This window comes from Rhodnius prolixus, unplaced genomic scaffold, assembly GCF_049639745.1.
Source record: "Rhodnius prolixus isolate KJV_2025 unplaced genomic scaffold, Rpr scaffold_6, whole genome shotgun sequence".
Classification (NCBI taxonomy): Eukaryota; Metazoa; Arthropoda; class Insecta; order Hemiptera; family Reduviidae; genus Rhodnius; species Rhodnius prolixus.
Genome location: NW_027411634.1, coordinates 19,089,352 through 19,109,433, shown reverse-complemented (window position 1 = coordinate 19,109,433; position 20,082 = coordinate 19,089,352). Strand labels below are relative to the sequence as shown.

General features: G+C 30.5%; 1 protein-coding gene across 2 annotated transcripts; it reads right to left on the bottom strand.

Moving 5' to 3' along the window:
- Nucleotides 1–977: 977 nt before the first annotated feature.
- On the bottom strand, nucleotides 978–19,487 carry LOC141460829 (coiled-coil domain-containing protein 40-like). Of its 2 annotated transcripts, none has more exons than XM_074141200.1 (19): nucleotides 19,116–19,487; nucleotides 16,798–17,161; nucleotides 15,395–15,729; nucleotides 13,554–13,676; nucleotides 13,371–13,467; nucleotides 12,311–12,468; nucleotides 12,132–12,225; nucleotides 11,421–11,571; nucleotides 11,159–11,300; nucleotides 10,969–11,070; nucleotides 10,700–10,882; nucleotides 9,817–10,068; nucleotides 9,452–9,626; nucleotides 9,164–9,372; nucleotides 4,347–4,562; nucleotides 3,994–4,117; nucleotides 3,812–3,885; nucleotides 2,128–2,286; nucleotides 978–1,335 (listed from the first exon to the last, which is right to left on the bottom strand). In XM_074141200.1, the coding sequence occupies exons 1-19, from the start codon at nucleotides 19,269–19,271 to the stop codon at nucleotides 1,105–1,107; spliced, it is 3,345 nt and encodes a 1,114-aa protein (XP_073997301.1). In that variant the 5' UTR covers nucleotides 19,272–19,487; the 3' UTR covers nucleotides 978–1,104. The 2 variants fall into 2 exon arrangements, with proteins under 2 accessions (XP_073997301.1, XP_073997302.1); XM_074141201.1 differs by lacking the exon at nucleotides 19,116–19,487 and adding an exon at nucleotides 17,239–17,365.
- Between the last annotated feature and the right edge of the window lie 595 nt (nucleotides 19,488–20,082).

The window sequence follows — 20,082 nt, the reverse complement described above, 5'->3', positions numbered from 1 at the left end:
ACTCCTTGATGAAACTTAAGGTGCAAGTATTCCTTCTCCAAGTGCCCTCAGCTTGGCACCAATAGGAAATACTTAATACATACGGTGACAATTCTTCTTCTTTCTATAAGATCTACCCTTACTATCAATCGATACTAATAGCCACCCTGCCTTGTTGGCGTAGTGCTATCTATAGTAAACTTACGCGATGAACTTTATTACCTGTCTTCGGCCTGAGCAATACTCCTCCATTGCCACAACTATTTGTGCGTCCACTCTTTGTTGGTAGCACTTTTGCTACGCCGTAAATGACATAAATTTCTCAGGAAATATCATTAGCGCCAGCTAACCTTCTGAGCTTCTTCAGTCTGATTCAATTATTAATATATTCCAATTAATAATGCAATTAAAGAGATCATAGAACCTAAATTCTTTTGGAAAATGTTTGTAGAAATCTCAATGAATAGGTGATGCTGTTGAGCTATGTGAAAGAATAGAGTTGAAATGAAAAGTAATGGATTAATCTACTTCAAAAATCCAAATCTGCAATCTCACTAGACAAATTACAATTAACTCCAGAATCTAATTCTTCACTCCTTCGTCATAATTTTAGATCTCGAACCATAATCTTAGTGCTTTCTTTCTTTTTTGCCAACTTCAGATATCTATGTTGATTGCAATTCTTTCTTTACCTTAGAAAGGAACAAGGGGCGTAAACTCACAATGTTCTTTTTGGTAAAAACCATATCGATCAGTCATTTATATAAAAGGAGAATTAAATATTTTTCGACTTTTAAAGTATTTATTATGAATAATTTACGTAAAAATATATATTTATTTCCAACGCCAATCAACTAAAATAATTTCGAATATATTCTTAAAAGTAAATATAGAATTGTTCTTAGATGCTTAGTATATAACCCTTCTCCTACCAGACAGATTTAATTTATTGTATAAATATCCCAGAATTATTTTCGATTGAAATTAAACAACATCAATGTAAAAAAAAATATTTTATAAAATAATATTTTTTGAAATGAAATGGACATTGTTTGTGACGTTTTTGCGGAGTAAAAATTTCTTTCTATAAAGCCTATGGAAATTCAATCTTCTAACAGTTTACAATTACTCTAGAAGTTTTAACGAATTGATAATCTGCACTATTTGTAATCCCAGTTGAGGAAAATCCATTTTGAGTGCATCGAGTACTTCTTCTAAAGCACAATGAATAGATGCTTGTTTTTCTTCTTCCAAAAGCAATGTATTTTCTGATTTATGTATACTTTTGTAGCGTCCAAATTTAAAATCTTCTAAAAGTTTTGCTTTCCTCTGTCTTAAAACTGTCATCTCTAAACACTGTAAAAATTAGGTGATATTAAAAATAATGTTACTGGTGATTTAAAGTTAATGTATGAATTGTTTAACAAAAGTACAAATATTTTTATGATAGGATGTGTATAAATACTGTATAAATACAGTTTTTCAGAAGCAAGAGGATATTTTTATAGGGAAGCTTTTGATGGCCAGTTTAGCATGGAGAGAGTAGTTACGAATCAGAACAAAGAAAGCCTTTTCCTGTTGTACAAATACATGAATTTTTCCCTAAAATTAAGAGAATTTCTATTATTATTTTCTATTTCTTAACCTTATATTTTTGTTTATTTTATTTATATTTTAGTAGTGTATTCATTATTAGTAGTTGTGCGTTTTTTTTTGTTATTAAAAATATAATTTAAAAGATAAATAAATAAATAAATTTGGTTACTGCAAAATGTATTACTTCTATTTTATTTTTTTGTTTTGTTTTTTATATTAAGTATTTTATTTCTTAAAGAACGATTTTTAGTTATTCTTTATATGTTTAAGTTAAAAGTGTACTTTTATTTTATGTTTTTGTTTGTAAACATAATTCCATTGTAACGACTTAATGTCTAATACAATAAATAAATAAATAATAATAAATAATAAAATAATACTGTATAAATACTACCTCTAGACATTTCTACAACGGTATGAAATCTTTCAAAGTTTAAATATTGAAAAAATGAAACTCGAATGATAAAAGGAGATGCAAAGGTTTCAAATGATTAGGAAGATACAGATTTTACAATATTTAGTAATTGTGTTTTATAATTAAACTATAACTACCGCATGTTTGTGAATTTGACCCTCATGAATTTGCATTTCTATTTCCTTCAATCCATTCTTTAGAACTTCTACTTGTTTTGTAAGATCATCGTATTCTTCGATTAGTTGAAGTTCTTTTTCATTTCCTTCGTGAATATCTTTTCCCAACGTCTGTGAAGTCTGTTAACATTTTTCTTGCAATTAATAACACAACCTTTAGGAATCAAGTATTTAAAACACCAAATTTATCTCACATTTATTTTAATAGAACGGTTACACTCTTAATTGCCCTATGAAGTAAAAAACATTCTTCAATGACGAACTCGTTTATATTTTCTTAAAATTGTTACTGAACGAGTTGATACGATTGTTGATTAGTTATTGTTCATTACATATGAATTAAATATGATATGTACCTCTTACTCTTGGTAAACTTGTAGCTTATTCAAAAGCGGTCTTAACGATAGTAACCCAATAAAAGTTTGAATTTATAGATGTAATCGAAAGTCTTAAGCACAAAGGTTTCACAGATATCCGTTGGTTAATTAAAAAATAGAGGTAGCTTTTAGAGAGTTTGTTAAACCTGTCTTAATTTCAGTACATGTGGAGTACATGTTAGTCTCGTGTAGAGTTTAAGAGTAACTAAAAAATATTATAAAAATAGGCTTCTTGTTAACAATTCCGCTTTTTGGCCATCACAATTGTAAACATATATCGTCGGTGACGTTACATTCTGTTTTTCACTTTCGAAATTGTCCCAGTTTGAGAAAGATATATTTATGTACACACTCATAATTACTTTTTCCCAACCAGCTGGAATAACTTGATTTAAGTATAAAAAATATGTTTCCTTCGTATGAACAAAATTGATATCAACGAAAACGTACAACTAAAGCAATTAGAATTGAATTATCGATTGGAGAGCCCAATCAAACAACCAAGTATGTCAATAAATTAGTCAAACAATAAAAATCACAAAATTGAAAAATGCTACTTGATTTTTAATATTTCAAATGTCAATAAATATCTAAATGTGTTATGTTAGAGAATACTTAGATACGTTAAAAAATTAACTAAATTTATTAAGACTGAAGAAGGAACTTCAGTTTTTCGCTAATTTAAAGACGAATCCATCAAGTAGCCATCTGCCATTGATATCGTAATAATGTAATTAATAATATTGACTATTAATACTAGGTATATTTTTTAGTCTTTTTAATCTTACGTAGACGTAAGAGTGCCATTTCTAAAATCAGAAATAACTGAAAGAGACGCAACACCGACTACAGCAATGCCGTCAAGCTATCATCCGATCTGAATTTTAATGAGCTAGCCAAAAATCTTTTCTAAGAATCTCCTTAAGAAAAACCTACAGTTTAAAAAGTTAAGTATAAGGGTTGATAAAACGCCAAACGGTGCACAAATCAGAGAGAACCTATCATTTCATTAATATTGCATTGATATCATTAAAGCAATTTTACTGTATTAATTTTCATTAATATTTTTTTGGATTTATTAGATGTCACAAACTCTTATGCTGGCCATTTTAATCTACAAAATATTTGTTCAACACCATTTAACTTAGATTGACTGTAATATCTAATCATCATACTATTAATCACAGGTTAAAAAGAAAAACTTTATTTGGGCAAAATTTAAATTTTATTGTTAACAATAAAATTTAAGATAAAATTTCAGTACTTACTTGCTTAACCTGTTTGAGTTTCATTTTCATATCTGATTGTTTTTTTTCCAAATGAATTTTAGCAAACTGTTTACCTGTTAATTATTAAAAAAAACTACACCATAATGAAAAATTTAAAAAAAAAAAAGAGTAATCAGAGTTTACATTTCTATCTACTTTATAAAATCAAAACCAAACCATACCTCCAGCTCTAAATCTTGTCTCTCTTGCTTCTGCAGAAGCAATAATATTGTCCCGCCTGGTTACACAATGTTCTAAATCCGCCATCATTTTTTCTTGCACTTTTTTTAATTGAGATAATCTGACCTTTGACAAATGGCAAAAGTATTAATAACAACAATTAAGAAATTATTATCTATAAATATGTAATTGCTACCAGAGACTACCAAAGAAAGTGTGTGGCTGAAGTAACTATATGAAAAGTGCAAAATGTATAACTCTACTTTAGAAATCGAAAATGTGCTTACAAAATAGAAATATGTTGAATCTTGCTAAAGTAAAAAAAAAAAAGTCCTTCAATTATAAAGTTTGTTACCTCCATTCTATGAATCTCCAATTTCATTGCCCCGATCTCACCGTTACTCTCCATTTCTTTTTGAAATTTCTCTCTTTCTCTTTGCGCCAATCTCAACTTTTTATCCCATTCCAAAAATTCTCTTTGTAAAGCTCGAATATTTTTTGACATTTCTTCAATTGTTTCATGCAATTCTTTATTCTGCTTTTGCATTTCCAAATATTCATTTTCAGCTACCTACAAATCAATTAGTTTATCACCTTTGAATTTTAATACTTATCGTACATGTTCCAAATGAATACTTTATCTTATAAAAATATACAATTTTTGTAAGGGATTAGTATAAAGCATTCCAAAGTTATCAAGATAGTTTTGAAACTTTTTAATATGATGAATTGTCATAACATTTTGAATTTTATATAAGTATATCAGAATTAAAAAAAATTAATAAATTTTTTGCGACTATTTTTTGGTGCAATTTCTGTCAGTTTTTACAGCTCCCTACATTTATGCATGGCTTGGGTTGGCATTACTAACCAAAAAAATTATTGACCTTTAGCGAAAAACTTCAAGGAATTGCGGTAGGTGTCCAAACTTTGAACTGAGATTCTTGTTAGCTCATTTTTTATAACGAGCGAATATAATGAAGCAATGTACCATGTAATAAGTTCTTGGTGTTTTACAGTTTAGAGTTCTGCCAATCCATTCATCATTTTTGTTACTAATAAAACAAAGTAATGCCTATTTTTTTTCATGCAAGTTCAATTACTAATCACATGTCGCGGAAGGAGGCGACTAGCAAACATACTGTAACGAAGTTGACCTGAGCCAGAGAAGAAAGGCCTAGATTGTTCTGGGAGTTGGCTGACCAAAGTCTATAACGGTCCACCACTGTGTAAACAAAAAGGCCGGGCTTTACCTGAGCCGGAGAAAAAAGGGCTAGATTGTTTAGGGAGTTTAGTGACCGAAGGCTAGTTATAACGGTCCACCACTGTGTAAAAGCAAGCCAATGGGGCGGCCCCAGTTGGGGGTGGAGGCAGTATGTGTTTTCCCAGCCAGTGAGTGGCAGGTGGTGGGAGTGAGACAGACGGAGTTGGAGTGGGGCAGTCGCAGTTGCAGTGGGGGAGTCGCAGTTGGAATGCGGCAGACAGAGTTGCAGTCAGTTTGAGAGAGTCAGTGTTGCGGAGTGCTTTAGAGTTAGCTAGTTGGGTAGTTAGTCAGTTAGTGAGTAGAGTTTTGTTAGTGCAGCTGAGACTAGTGCAATTCAGTGCAGTGCGGACCAGTGGTCAGTCGTGGAACAGTTTTGTGGTGTAGTGAGTAAGTAACAGTAAACTGTTGTAAATGGTAACTGTAATGAATAGCGTTAGTTGCTCGTAAATGTTAATGTTAGTAATGTTAATGTGATAATAAATCAGGTTTTTACTTATAAATTTAGCGAGTTTTATTATTTATCACACTCACACTTATTAAATTAACTAGTGGCAGTCATTAGTTATAGGTAAAGTTTTTAGTAAAAGGACAAAAACTTTACAATACTTTACCAAAAATTTCTTTCTCTTTTAACCATTAAGTAAAATCCAAGGCCCAGACGGGAAATCGAATCAGTACCATGAGCCTTGCCTCTGAGCGCACTGCTACAGTGGCGCTTTCTGAAGGAACTATTGTGATCTTTTATATTATATAATAGCAGATTAAAACTGTCCGGTAGGACAGTTGTATAAGGGTTGACCATCAAAAACTGCACGAAAAAGCGTAACGTTGAAAAACACCCAACTTTGACAATTTTTTTCTCTTTTTCTATAAAAGATAAAATTCCCAAATTTTCTTTAAATCTTACTCCAAACCCTCCTTTATAACTGTAATTTTTTTGCAACCACCCAGATCTAATAGGTTTCGAGAAAAAAGTTGCCGAAAATGAGCAAAAACGGCTTTTTCAAAAAATGTTCTTGTTCTTGTTCTTGTTGTTGTTGTTGTTGTTGTTGTTGTTGTTGTTGTTGTTGTTCTTGTTGTTACTTTTTTTGTAAACAACGTAGCGCCTAAACGCGTGAACCGATTTTCATGAATGAGGTGTCATTCGATTCAATATTTTATGTAGATGTGCCTTTTGGGGGTCCCGACGCTGTACATCGAATGGGAGAGGAGTTAGCCTCCTTTATGTAAGGCCCCCTCCAAAATTATTATTACTAATTACTCTGTAAATCTTGTCCCGATTTTGATAAAATTTGGTAGGATGATAGGGTTAGGGCTCCCCTACGTAACATTAAAGCGGCGATCAGCTCTTACACTTGTTAAGGGGAAGTATAGCAATCGTTTCAAATTATCGACACGTGAACGATTTTTATGAATGAAGTGTCATTCGAATCGAAATTTTATACAGATTTGCACTTTAAAAGTCTCGGCACCGTGCCTCATAAGGAGGGGAGTTTGCCCCACCCAAATAAGGCCCTTTCTAAAACTATTATTACCAATATTTCTATAACGCTTAGTCCGATTTTGATAAAATTCAGCTCGAATAAGTGGTTAAAGCTCCTCTACGTTGCTGATTCTCTTGCTCCTACTAAGAGGAAGTACTGCAATCGTTTAAATTATCAATGAGTGAACCGATTTAAATCAATGAATTGTTCGATTAAAAAATCTTTGCCTCTTTGCCTTTTAGGGAGAAGTACTGCAATCCTAGTTTATTTTTCTTACTCCTCTTAAAAGGAAGTACTGAAATCGCAGTTTAATTTTGCTTTTTACGTACAAATACCTTCCTATGTTATTCAAAACGCTTTCTCAAAAAAATTGTTATTGAGGATGGTTTGGGAGCCGCAACTACAATCATTTTTTAAAAAGATCTCTCCAGTGGTAGTTACGGTTCCGACTTAACACCTTATCAGGTTATAATGATAGCATTGCTTATTCCAAATTTTAAAAAAATCTGTAAAGCAGATATGTAACTTTGTAAAATAGACAAAAAGGAAAATCTATCCAAAAGGTACAAAAATCTCCTTAACAAAAACTTACAGTTTAAAATGTTAAGTATAAGGGTTGATTAAACGCCAAAAGGTACACAAATCAGCGAGTACCCAACATTTCATTAATACTTCATTAATATTTAAGTAATTCTACTGCATTAATTTTCATTAATAAGTTATTTTTTAGAATTTATTAGATATCACAGACCCTTATGCTGGCCACTTCATTTATATTATTTTTTTGTTATAATTATGATAAATCACATATACGTACATGCATGTTAAAGTAAAGATAAAGTTAGAGTAGGCTACTGTCTTGAATTCGTCTTACCGAAATATTCGTGAGCACAATTAACACACAGTTAATAACAAGTAGATTATTAAACAATAATTATTCATTTCTCTATTGTAATTTAATTTAGTCTCCCTAATTTTACTTATAGTAAAATACTGGAATAATTAGCTGTCCTAAATATATGCATATCTTATTTACTTTATATTACATATATACAACATTGTGGGAAGAACACCTAGATGGAGAATGTAATTGAAGAAAACTATATTATTTGCGATAAAGCCAGATAATTATTACCTATGATTATAAACGTTTGACTACTTCATACAATAACAATTACTTTAATCGAAGAATGAACTTAAACCGACGATTTTTATTTAAGAAATAAAAATAAATAAATAAAATAAACAAAATCATTGATGTATGTTGGTGTAAGCATTTTTTTAAACAAGGTTTTGAATTTTTTAGCCTCATATTTTTATTTTATTTTTTATAACGTTTTTCTTTTTAACCTGTAATTAATAGTTTGATTATTATAAATTAATAGATATTACAGTCAATCTACAGTGCTACTTGAACATATATTTTGTAGACGAAAATGGCCAGCATGAGGGTCTGTGATATCTAATAAATTCTAAAAAATAACTTATTAATGAAAATTAATGCAGTAGAATTACTTAAATATTAATGAAGTATTAATGAAATGATGGGTACTCGCTGATTTGTGTACCTTTTGGCGTTTAATCAACCCTTATACTTAACATTTTAAACTGTAAGTTTTTGTTAAGGAGATAAAAAAAAATGTTTTGAACATTAAAATAAAAAGATTTTTAATAAAACGCAATGATTAAATTCATATTCATTTATTGTTAATTTGTGGTGCGACATCTGAGGTTATTAGAGCCTTTTTGATTGCAAAACATCTGAATTTATAATAAGATTAATATTCGTTATGCGCGATCATAATGTCAAGAATTGTAAAAACAATATCGTAAGTCAACCTTTTGAAATTCACATAATTGCAAACAAAACTATATTCATTTATTAAGAGACAAAAAAACTTTGATTAAGGTTATAATCGGAAGGTTCTGTTACCTTCTGGTCAGTTATCTCAGTTGAATTCGCAGGGCTAGGATTTTTTTTTAATGCCCGATGAACTGCTTCATATTTTCCGCCATGTCCCGTAATCGGGCTTTAAAGACTAGTTCAAGGTGCCTTAATATAACACGGTAGCAAGTTTTTGAATGTCTGAAGCAGTCCAGACCAAAATTATTAGATAATCTCTCACAGTAATCTCCCTTCTCAAATTCTTTTTTTTGTTGATGAATTTAAATAAAATTATTTAGAGTAAAATTTAAATGATAAAGCGGAGCTAAAAGGTACGAACATCCAGCGCCTTACTAGTTGGACTAGTAAGCCGGAGGTACCGGGTTCAAATCCAGGTTGCTAACCATTACAATTTTTCCTGAAATTTTGGATATTTTGTTATTTGCGTATTTTAGTGCGTATTAAAGAAAAGCTCAGAGCGCTAATGGGCCAGATATTAACACGAATCAATTTATACTGACAAAAAAGCTGAAACTAACCTTTAAATCTTGTTCATACTTCTTTTCGTGAATGTAAGCCAATTTTTCGAGTTGGTCTCGTAATTTACTTTTTTCAACTGTTTCACTTTCTATTTTTTCTAGTTTTTTATGCGCATATTCTAATTCTTTACAACATTTTCTCTCACTAAATTGCAGTTCAGCAACTTTTTCCTCACCACGAATTCTAAACTGTTCAATTCTAGAGTAGTCTATAAAAAAAAAGGAATAAAATTAAACTTATAAAAAATATTTTTTTAAACAATCGCCGTTAAACATAAACATTGTTACCTTTCCTCAGTTTGAGCACTTCACTGATCAATTTATTCCTAAAATCTGCTTTAGTTAAAATATCGTTCTGCAATTTTAACCAATCGTTTTCAATGTTCTCGCTATCAGTTTGTAATGTCTTCAATTCCTCCTCCAAATACATAGCTTTTTTCTCTAATGGACTCTTATAAGCTTTCTACAAAATATAAATACGTACAGATGATAGCCTTTGAAAGAAGACACAATTCTCAATAAGAGCGTATTACAATAAAAGACGTATCATAAGAAGGAATTGTACGGTAAATAATTCGTTTAGTGACAAACTTTAACAACTGACATTTTTTTATACATAAAAAATATACAATTAAAAAAATAAAATAAAACACCTTTTGCTCGTGCTTCTTAGTAAGTTCTTCAATGGTTTGTTTCTTCACTTCAATTTTCGTCTGGAAGGTTCGGCAAGTGTAACGAGTCTCTCTAATTTCTTTTTCCAAGGCCTTAAGACTTGACTCTTTATCGTCTATTATTTTTTGTTTTTGAAGTATTGACTTTTTTAAATCCAGCATTGGACCTTTCAACATCTCATTGTCTAACAATGATCTAGCTAATTTGTTTTCTACTTCTGCCATGATTATTTCCTATAATATATATAAATATTCATGAGCACTTAATTAAGAACTGAGTGAAATAAACGCTAGGGAATCTTTCAAACAAAAGTGACAAAAGAGGTACTTTGATTAAAAAAAAAAGAAAAAGATGTAGCCTTTTTGCCCAACTCTCCTGTAGAGAATGATCTGAATCAAGAAGCATGGGTCAGATATTTATTCTATGCCATACTGCATAATTTTTAAATCAACCGGTTTTGGGAATTCAGAAGGACTGGGAAGGTTCAGCGTCACTTTAGAGTGTTTACGTTATATAGAGTATTTTCATGGTGTTTAACGTCGGTGACATATAAACTAGTAATTTAATTATTCTTTACAGAATAATAAAATCTGTTTCAAAAAACCGTCTCACAAATTAAATTACTAAATTATATGTCACCGTCGTTAAACACTATGAAAACACTCTTTGCAACGTAAACACTCTAGAGTGACGCTGAACCTTCCCAGGCTGTAACCTAACATTCAGGTTGTCGTCAGCACCCTCTGATGGCACTGTAAACCGTTTTACATGTTCAATTGAAGAAATACTGATATTCGGTTGTTCGATCAATCGTAATTTGAGTATTAATTTATTTACATACCTATTTTAACTATTTTATAATACCTGTTCTCTCGCATCTTGGGCCAATTTTTTTATCTGTTTATCAATCCTATTCTTGAAAATTTCAGTCATATTATTTTCATTCAATTTATTCAATAATACTTTTTTAATTTCATTTTGCTTAGAAAGTTCGTCATTTAATTTTTTTATAATTTTTTTGTTTTCGTTTTCTAAATTTCTAGTTTCCTGCAAAAAAGTTATCAACGTAAAACAATTTTATATTAATGTAGATTTTTAAATAATTATAATAATTAATTTTTAAAATCTTTTACCTTTTTTACAGTTTCTAAACGTTTTTCATTATTCTCAAACATTGTTTGGAATTGTATGAACATATTTTCAGCAATAGAAATGGAACTTGAGAGAGTTTCCATCTAGAAAAAAAAACCATTGAAAAATAAAAAATTTCCTGAACACAAAATACAAATGCAATTAAACATTTCAAATTTCAGAATTATATACATTTTTTTTTATTTGAGTGGTTTTCATCCAAGCTTTATTGAAGCGAAGTCGACTTTGTTCTTCAGTTTTCTGCATATCATGAAATGATTTATTTAAACCACGAATTTGATGTATTAATTCAATTAAAGTATCTTTCGCATATCTGTTCCAAAAAAATAAAATAAATATTGATATTTTTATCATTATAAAAGCTGCTATTATTTTGAAACATAACATTCCTTGCAAATTTTTCAAATATACCAAAACCTCTTACATAACTTACTGAAGATTTTGTTTTTCAATTGGAAATGCCTGATTTTTAGCATTAACTATTTCAAAATTTTTGTTTACAGTTTGTCTTATTAAAACATTTTCAAGCTTAAAACTTTCAATATCAACTTCTGCAGTAGTAACGTTGTTCTCAACTTGTTCAGCTGTAAAAAGTACCATATAATTTATAATGTATTGTTGAACAAGTTAGTACTAATTATTTGCCTTTGTAAATTAATTATTATATTATTAATTTTTTTTATAAATAACAACTTTAAAAGTTCTATAAAAAAATGAAAATTAACTTAATTCTCAATAGATTTAATGCTGATTAATGTTTCTTTATATTTATCAGATTTAAATTACTTTGATCAGATAAATTTAATTTGATGTTAGAAACAAAAGATACCTAAAGATGTTAGAAAGCACCTAAGAGTCGTTCTTATTCTGGAAATATTTAATAGAAAATTATCTTGGCAAATTTACATTTTTTTATTATCTTTATTATATGTTGATTATTATTGTATTAGAAATAAAGATATTTATTTTATGTTATAGCAAATATTGATTATATGGAAAAATATCTCCAAAATAATGAATAATTCATCAAGGGAATTAGAAGTTCAGAACAAATTTCCAGTTTTTTAAATTCTATAGCATCAAGAGAAGGTTACAAGTCCAGTCACTCAATAATTAGTATTTAATCAAATCCAAAATAATAAACCTGTTTGTCTGATGGTGAAAATATTTTTTTCTGACGCTTCAAAATTTCGTCTCAATTGAAGAATTATTTGTGTAATTCGCCAAAGAATAAGGTCCTAAAATTAAGAATAACTTAAAAAATAATCCTCTTTTATTTATTTTTTTGTAAATAGTGCAATAAAGAAAATTCATAAAACTTGCCTGTTTTTGTTTTTCTTCTAACATTTGTTTTATTTCTGCTTTATTTTTAGCAGTTTGTATTTTATTCATTTTTAACTGTTCATCTTGAAATTCTTTATAAGATTCCATTTTGTTCAGTAATTGTACGTACATTTCTCTTTCTTGTTCCAAAGAATGTACTAAAAAAAAAAAATAGTGAATTACATTTTTAAAGAGATGATTACTTTTTTAACTATTGTATGATTAATAAATAGAAAATCAAATGGCGGGAAAGTAATAAAAAAAACTAGAGTGAAACGGTCATCTCTACAGTAGTAAACAAAAATAAACCGTCAAATTTTCTTTATACTGGGAATGTTTAAGTAAACTTCGTTTATATAAATATAGCTTGTAAATGGTAACTGAGAGCGGGTACACAATAGCTTGAATTGGACATAGAAGTCCAACAATCGATTGCTCCTTTTACAATCGATCCTAATTCAATGATTTACCTAAAACTACTTTATATTCAAGAAGAAAAATCAGGAATATTACTGCCGTTACATTCTCTTCTAACTTTTAATTTAAGAAACTTATTTACTTTTAACATAAAATAAAAAGAATTTAAAATTGTAGAAATAAGAGTTGAAGATTTATGTGAACAGAATCTATAATTTTATTTTTTTGCAAAATTAGCAGACTTACTTAGGAGGTTAGCTTGGACTAGTTTTACTGAACAATTCTTATGAAAATTGATAGAGGTGCTAGGAAAGCCTCTTTCAATCTTTCTAAGCTGCTATTTCAATGCACTGAACAAAAGACTGAACGAAATTAAAAGAATGGGTATCTTTTGATGTAAGTTCGTGAATATAATTAGGCCTATTCCTAAGTGAGAGTTTAATTTAGTAAGAGACCAAAAAACAAAAAACCGATTGCTGGTTAATGCTGAGACAATCTGCGAACCTAGAAATCTCCAAGAACTTGTTTATTCAAATAATAATTTGACAAAAAAATTGTAATAATTAGAAATAGACAAAATTAAAGGGTTTCCTATGAAATGTTCTTTAAAAGACACGTTGAACTTGATAAAACTATAACGTACAATTCTTTTTCTTCTCCGTTAATTCTGTTTTCAATTGTTTAGATTCAGTTCGTTGATCATCTATTACTTGTTCCACTTTTTTGAGATCTTGGTTGACCTAGAATTTAAGTAATATAAATTACTTTTTAATTTAAATACAATAAAGGAATTATTTTGAAACCTTAAAAGAACCTTTTACATTACCGTTGTCATATTTTTTTTGTAATTATTTATATTTTCTTGTTGCTGTTTTATAATTTTAAGCTCGCTTGCTATAGTTTCGCAAACTTTTTTAATATTTTCTTTTGTTGCTTTCCAATCAGAATCCTAAAATCGAAGATATCATTACTAATGAATTTTATTGGGGAAAAAATGGATACCTAGTGCGAAATGCATAAATTATTTTTTTTCTTGATGCACTTTACCGTAAAACTTTTCTTTTTTTTTTAAACTATATTGTTCTAAAAAATCCTCAACTTAATCCAGTAAAGTTATTCGCTGAAACGATTTTCTACAAAAACGGAATTATACTTACATATTTAATTTCTGTTAATATTACACCGATAATTAATCCCACTTGAATGACTACGTAGTGGTGAGAAGTTTCAATCCTCAATACCTCCCTTCCTAAATTGTCTTAAAAGCATTTTCTTAGGAAAATGATGCAAAGAAAATGTCTAGAACTACGTATGAGCAATGGAAAAATGTATAGGGAAAATCATTGAAACCGTTTTAGAGAAAATAAAAAATTAAAAATTCGAATTTGTAAAATAACACCTCGCCTATTTTAAACTATCAGCAATTTTCAATTTTTGAGTTACGCTAACCAAACATTATAGACAAACACACAGATAATACTTCTAGAAATTGAAAATACTTCTTCTAATCCAGAGGACCCAAAATCTGCAAGATTACAGAACCTAACGTCTCTTGCCAGTAAAGTACGAGAAGGTAATATTAAGGTAATATGAAAGAAGTAAATATTTACCATTTTGTCCCAAAGCAACACTGATATACTTCCATTTCTAAAGTAAAAATAATTTTGGATACCTTTTGATTTAGATTTACGAAAATATAATTTGAAGTACACACTCGGTTGGATTTTTACCGACATTATAACGGTCAGTGTGTAATTTTTCTCAGTGATTGAATTTTCTTTTACGTTTAGTTCTTTTTTACTTACATAAGTGGGAAGCCGTACATTTGAAATTGGTTTCAAGAAACCTGATTTGGGGTTATGATTAAGATAATTGAATACTGATTAATTTTAGAGCTAATTCTAATAACTCTGTCTCCTCCAAAGTCATAATAAAAAGCATTGTTTTTCAGAAAAAAAGTTGCAAACACAAACACGTACACTTGAAGATGCTGACCAAATAATACCAAAAAAGATATATTTATAGTGGTTTTTTTTTTCAGATAAGTCAACAATATCGAAAAAAATCCCATTGAAATAAAGAAAATATTTCCAAGATAACGAAAATAAAAAATGAACTATAAGCAGTATTATACAAGTGTGATAATACAATATTACTTTAAGAAAGAGAAATTAAAAATACATCGCGAAATTAAGAGAGAATGGACTAACCAAACAATAAACACTATAAATAGTTTAGAACACGAACATATGCTGCTTTGATGTAACTGTTGAAGTTATAATATTCTGACAAAAATGGTAGAAATGATTATCAAAACCAGCATTGATATGCACCATAAATGATAGCGGTATGTTTATCCAAAAGTTCTTCATTAAGATCAGATAGGGATTGACCTTGAGTAGTTATTTTGCACGCCTTATATTTCTTAGGTATCGATATTTGGAATCTGTTTGGGTTCGTAGAACGAGTAAATAGTAAGGCAATTTACTTGGAAAACAGAAAGTCAATTTCTTCATTCATTATGTAAATTTTTATTTAATTATTAATTTTTATTATTCCCTTTTTGTTCTATTAACTATTTCAATGCTATAGCTCTGCTTCTCAGTATTCAATTTGTTTGGCATGAGTTCATATTCTAATTCTAAACAATCACAAAAAGTGACATACCAGATCAGAAATCTGGTCTAAAAGGCGATTCTTTTGCCTAACCAGATGTTCCTTAAGTACATTTTGGAATCTATTTAACATAGGATTATCAGCCTCCAGCACATCGTATTCACCATGCGGAACTTCTGGAACTGGTGATGGTGCTGCAACATCTCTGCTGAATTCTTCGGTTGTTACCAACATGTCGCTACTTCCTACAGAAATAGCTTCACCAGAATTTTCATCTGTAAATAAATATTCTTCCAAACCAGGTAGTAAATCTCTAACTATTCTTGGTCCTAAAAATTTCGGTACTTCGAATTTAGGTGCACTTGGAAGATGAATTTTTAATTTTCCTGTAATTATTGAAAATGAATTATTCCATTTAGTAAAATTAAATGCTGCAAAAAATAAAAATAATAAACGTATAATTAAAGTCGAAACGTATGGTTTATACTAGAATTAAAATATAATCATTTACCAACCTGTTGAGGCAAAAAACTCGAAAGATCCTTAGAAGGAAACTGTTCTTTAGACTAACTACTTCATACATACAGCAGAATAAAATAATAAATTCCTCGGTTATTAAAACTAGGATCTAAAATGCATGTATAATACGTTGGTATATGTTTTAATTAATTTTCATTATAAATTGTTGCAACAATAATATTTATGGTCAAAATTTGTATTTTAACTTGTATCATCGTCGGTATAAGCGCCTTCATGATGACCATTTTTTTTAGAAAATTGTATATCTGTATCCATTATTTAATACAAATGTTGATATTTTGTTATATAGTTTTAGTCTAGTCAAACATAAAATAGGACCTCAGGGGTGCTTCAACTAGGGAAGTGCAACAAATACTCTTTGAGTTGTGGTGGCATAGTCTGGCCACTTTGATGGCATCTAATCTAATCTTATGTCCAAATTTTAAATTAGAAAATTTAGTTTAGAATGCAGATAATAGTCATGTATTTATATAGATATAATTAAGAGAATTGAGCTATTTAATTTAACTTAATGATGGCAATTCCAAAATAATGTATGTAATCAAAGTTATAATTACAATTTTTTCTAGAAATTATTGGTAATCTTATTTTGTCATATATTTGGGGGGGAGAGGTTCTGTTTACTTTCTCTGGTTGTCCCTTGCGAAGTTGTTCTATCATTTGGTGGATTTTTGGAACAAAACTTTTAATGTAATTTCCACTTTTAAGAAAATTTGTCAACATCTATGAAAGCAGATTTTAAAAAAATCAGTCAGAAAGCATAGGCCATCATGATCCAGAGGACATGATGTGGCATCAATCTGGACGTAACTATTTACTACTAGTAAGCTCAATAAAAATTCTTTGCTATGATGATTTTTCTCAAACTACTATTAGAATTACTATTAAATCAAAGGAACTATAAATATTCTTACTTGTAATTTTTCTAATTAAGTCTGGAACAGTTTTTATATTTTTGATTGACTCGTCTTCTTCTCCTTCTACATTCTCTTCAACACTTGCTTTTGCAATCTCTCTGTCTACATAGTCGTAAAACGGTTCGAACTTGTGATCCTCCAGCTCATCATCACTTGATATTGGACCTTCAGCTGCAGAAGTTTCTACACTCATTTCTATATCTCCTAGTTTAGGTTCACTTTCTGGCAATTGTTTAAGTAAATAGTCTCCTTTCTCTAATCCAACTTCTACTTCTTCATGCTCCAAAACTTTCTCTGGTTTTTCTTGTGTAACAAAATTAGCAGGTTCAGCTAATTCTTCTGGTAAAACATCACCTTGACTCTGCAAAATAATTATATGTTACAATATCGCGATTGTAAATAAACATACGAGTTTGGAAAAAATAGTAATACATGTACATGTGTAATACATTACAGTAATATTTGTTTTTTTAATCTGTGAACAAAACACTTAACAAAATAATGTTTTACATATACATTTATGTATGTTCACAATCATAAATCAGACTGTTATAACATATGACCTAATAAATTATAGATAGATTCCTATACTATAAACACTCCTGACTGTATGTTTTCGCGCGATTATATTCAAAAGACCCTTCCTAAAAATTGGAGAGCATATATTTTTATCATTTAAATGTCGTTTAAGGAAATTTTCTATCTAAAAATCAATATAAGATAAAGGGTAAACAGAGCTTAATTTAATCAAAACCAGTTAGGAGGTTAACAATAATAGAAAGTAGGCGCCACGGTAGCCGAGCGGTTAGAGGCGAGACCTGCGAAGCTAATATGTATTGTGGTACTGGGTTCGATTCCCGGTCTTAGGCCTTGGATTTTATTTAATGGTTAATAAAAGAAATTTATAGTAAAGTATGTTTGCTAGTCGCCTCCGTCCACGACACCTAATTGGTAGTTGGACGTTAAGCCCCGCCCGAAAAAATAGGCGATTACTTTACTTTACTTAATAATAGAAAGTTAATAATAATAAGAGGTTAGAGGGAAGGGATTAGCTATGAGGTTAGCATACGGGACTCCCACGCGGAGGTCCCGGGTTCGAATCCAGCAGCTGACCCTTAGATTTTCTCTTCCTAGGAGCTTCTTACAGCTCACTGTCCGGTGATGGACAGTGTTGTCTGTAACAAGAAAACACTGTCCGGAGGCCGGCAGTGCACTGGAAAAAGCTCCGGGCGCTAATAACCTCAGATGTTGATGCGCCAAAAAAAAAAAAAAAAATAAGAGGTTAGAAAGATAGGAGGTTAGAGGCTAATTAATCATTTTGTTAAAGTAAATTTTGACCCAAGGTATGCAAAAAAAAATTATATACATTTTGAATTCAACTTTCTCATTTTGGTAAAAAAAAAAAAGTTTCGTGGTGAATTAATTCAATACGATTCGAAGAGAAAACATCTTATCGTGCACAGTGCGAGAATTCGTCTGCAAAATAATAGCACTAAGTATTCCTCACAACTTCACGAACTAAGTTCATAAAAAATGTAAAAAAAATAATAAAACAGAATCAAGAAACCCCCTTAAGAAAAAAATATTTTTTTCTGTACTCCCTGTGTTTAGTTTGTACTAAAGTCAAGAAGTCAACAGATCTCACAAGTAGCCAACTTCAAAGTGATGCTACCTTGGGAATAGGCCCGTACGAGGGCTGGGCGAAAGAGGCGGTCGCTCCGGCGCAAAATTTTAGAGATCGCTAAAATCCTCTTTGGTCTTTTTTTCTAAAAATTAAAGGTACTTGATTCGGTGCATAGTACAGGTAACAGGTAATACCTCCAGAATACACAAATAAGACAAATTTGAAGGAATCCCCCCCAAAAAAATCTTTTACCGGAAACCGTCCAAGCAAAACTGATAATTCTCAAATACAATTAGTATAGAAAAGAGTTCAGCTCCATTGGGCACTCTCATACTAGAAATTTTAGCAATTCATTTATGCTTGGTCAATAATATAAACTCACATCGTTCAACAACTTATACTGTAAGTGCGGCCAACATCCCATTAATATCTCTGTCAGTAAATTAATTATTAAGAATATACTTTAAATTTTAAAACGCATTACCATCTGAGGCCATTGGCGTGGCTCTAATGTGGCTTTCTCGTTACAGATAACACAACATATACCGTTCCAGAGGTACATAGGAAGAGAAAATATAAGGCCAACTGGACTCTTATCTGAAATACCGCATCGGAATCCAATACAGTAAACACTGAGTTGATATATTCCCTAAGCTAAATATTATTTTTAGAAAAAGAAAAATGAAATTACTTGTGAAACTGGTATACTTTCTTCATCTAATACATCCCGTGAATCTAAAGATGGTATTTCTTCATCCACTGATGATTGTACATCGTAAGATGTATCTTCCCTTTCCTCCTCAGACAGTTCAGCTGGAATACCTCCTTCATCTTCTGGGCTAGCCATGATATTTTCACAAGTGCAATAAAATTCAAATTAACGACGCCCTAATTAAAAGCTAAATGTTAGACAAACACTAACCGTTTGTAGGTTACCATAGCATCACTATTAATCATATGGTCACTAAGGTTATTATTTAGTTTAATCCATAAATTGAATCAACTGCATTTCTTTAACTTGAATAAAAAATTATCATTAAGCTTATCCTTTTTCCTTGAGTTAATTTTAGCGCCCCGAGCGTTCATATTCTTCAGTCCTCACAACCTCATGGTCCCGCTCTAACAATAAAAATGAAGGGCTATGCGTACAGCTTGTATCCAATCTTTGAAAAAAAAAAGAAAATGACATTTTTTCCAAAATAATGTTTCACTGGACACTGAAGGTGCCTTACGATGTAGCGACGTTAGCGATTGACTACATTCTGGTCAGGATACAGCAATACATTGCGTCCAAAGTCCGTTAGATTGGCGACAGGTCGTTCTTCAAGACAATGATTATCTAATTCCAAAAGCCGGATTGGCAGGGCTGTTCCCTTTCTTCAAAGTCTGCTGCAGTATGGGGTACCAATTGGTTCAGCGTCTCTAGAACTGATTAACAATAAACTAGGCTAGGGCCTATTTTTGACTTTTAAGATGTCCATTCAGTGATTAGTTGATCCAAAAAAGGACGGTGACAAAAAGACCTGAAAATTAGAAAATGTTAAAACCTGCAGATCTTCAAGCAAATTAGACAGGGTAATAATAGACCGAGAGTTTAGTATCGCCTAACTTGCGCGTGAGCAATCATGAAAGTCTCCAAACTATAGACATAGGTGTCC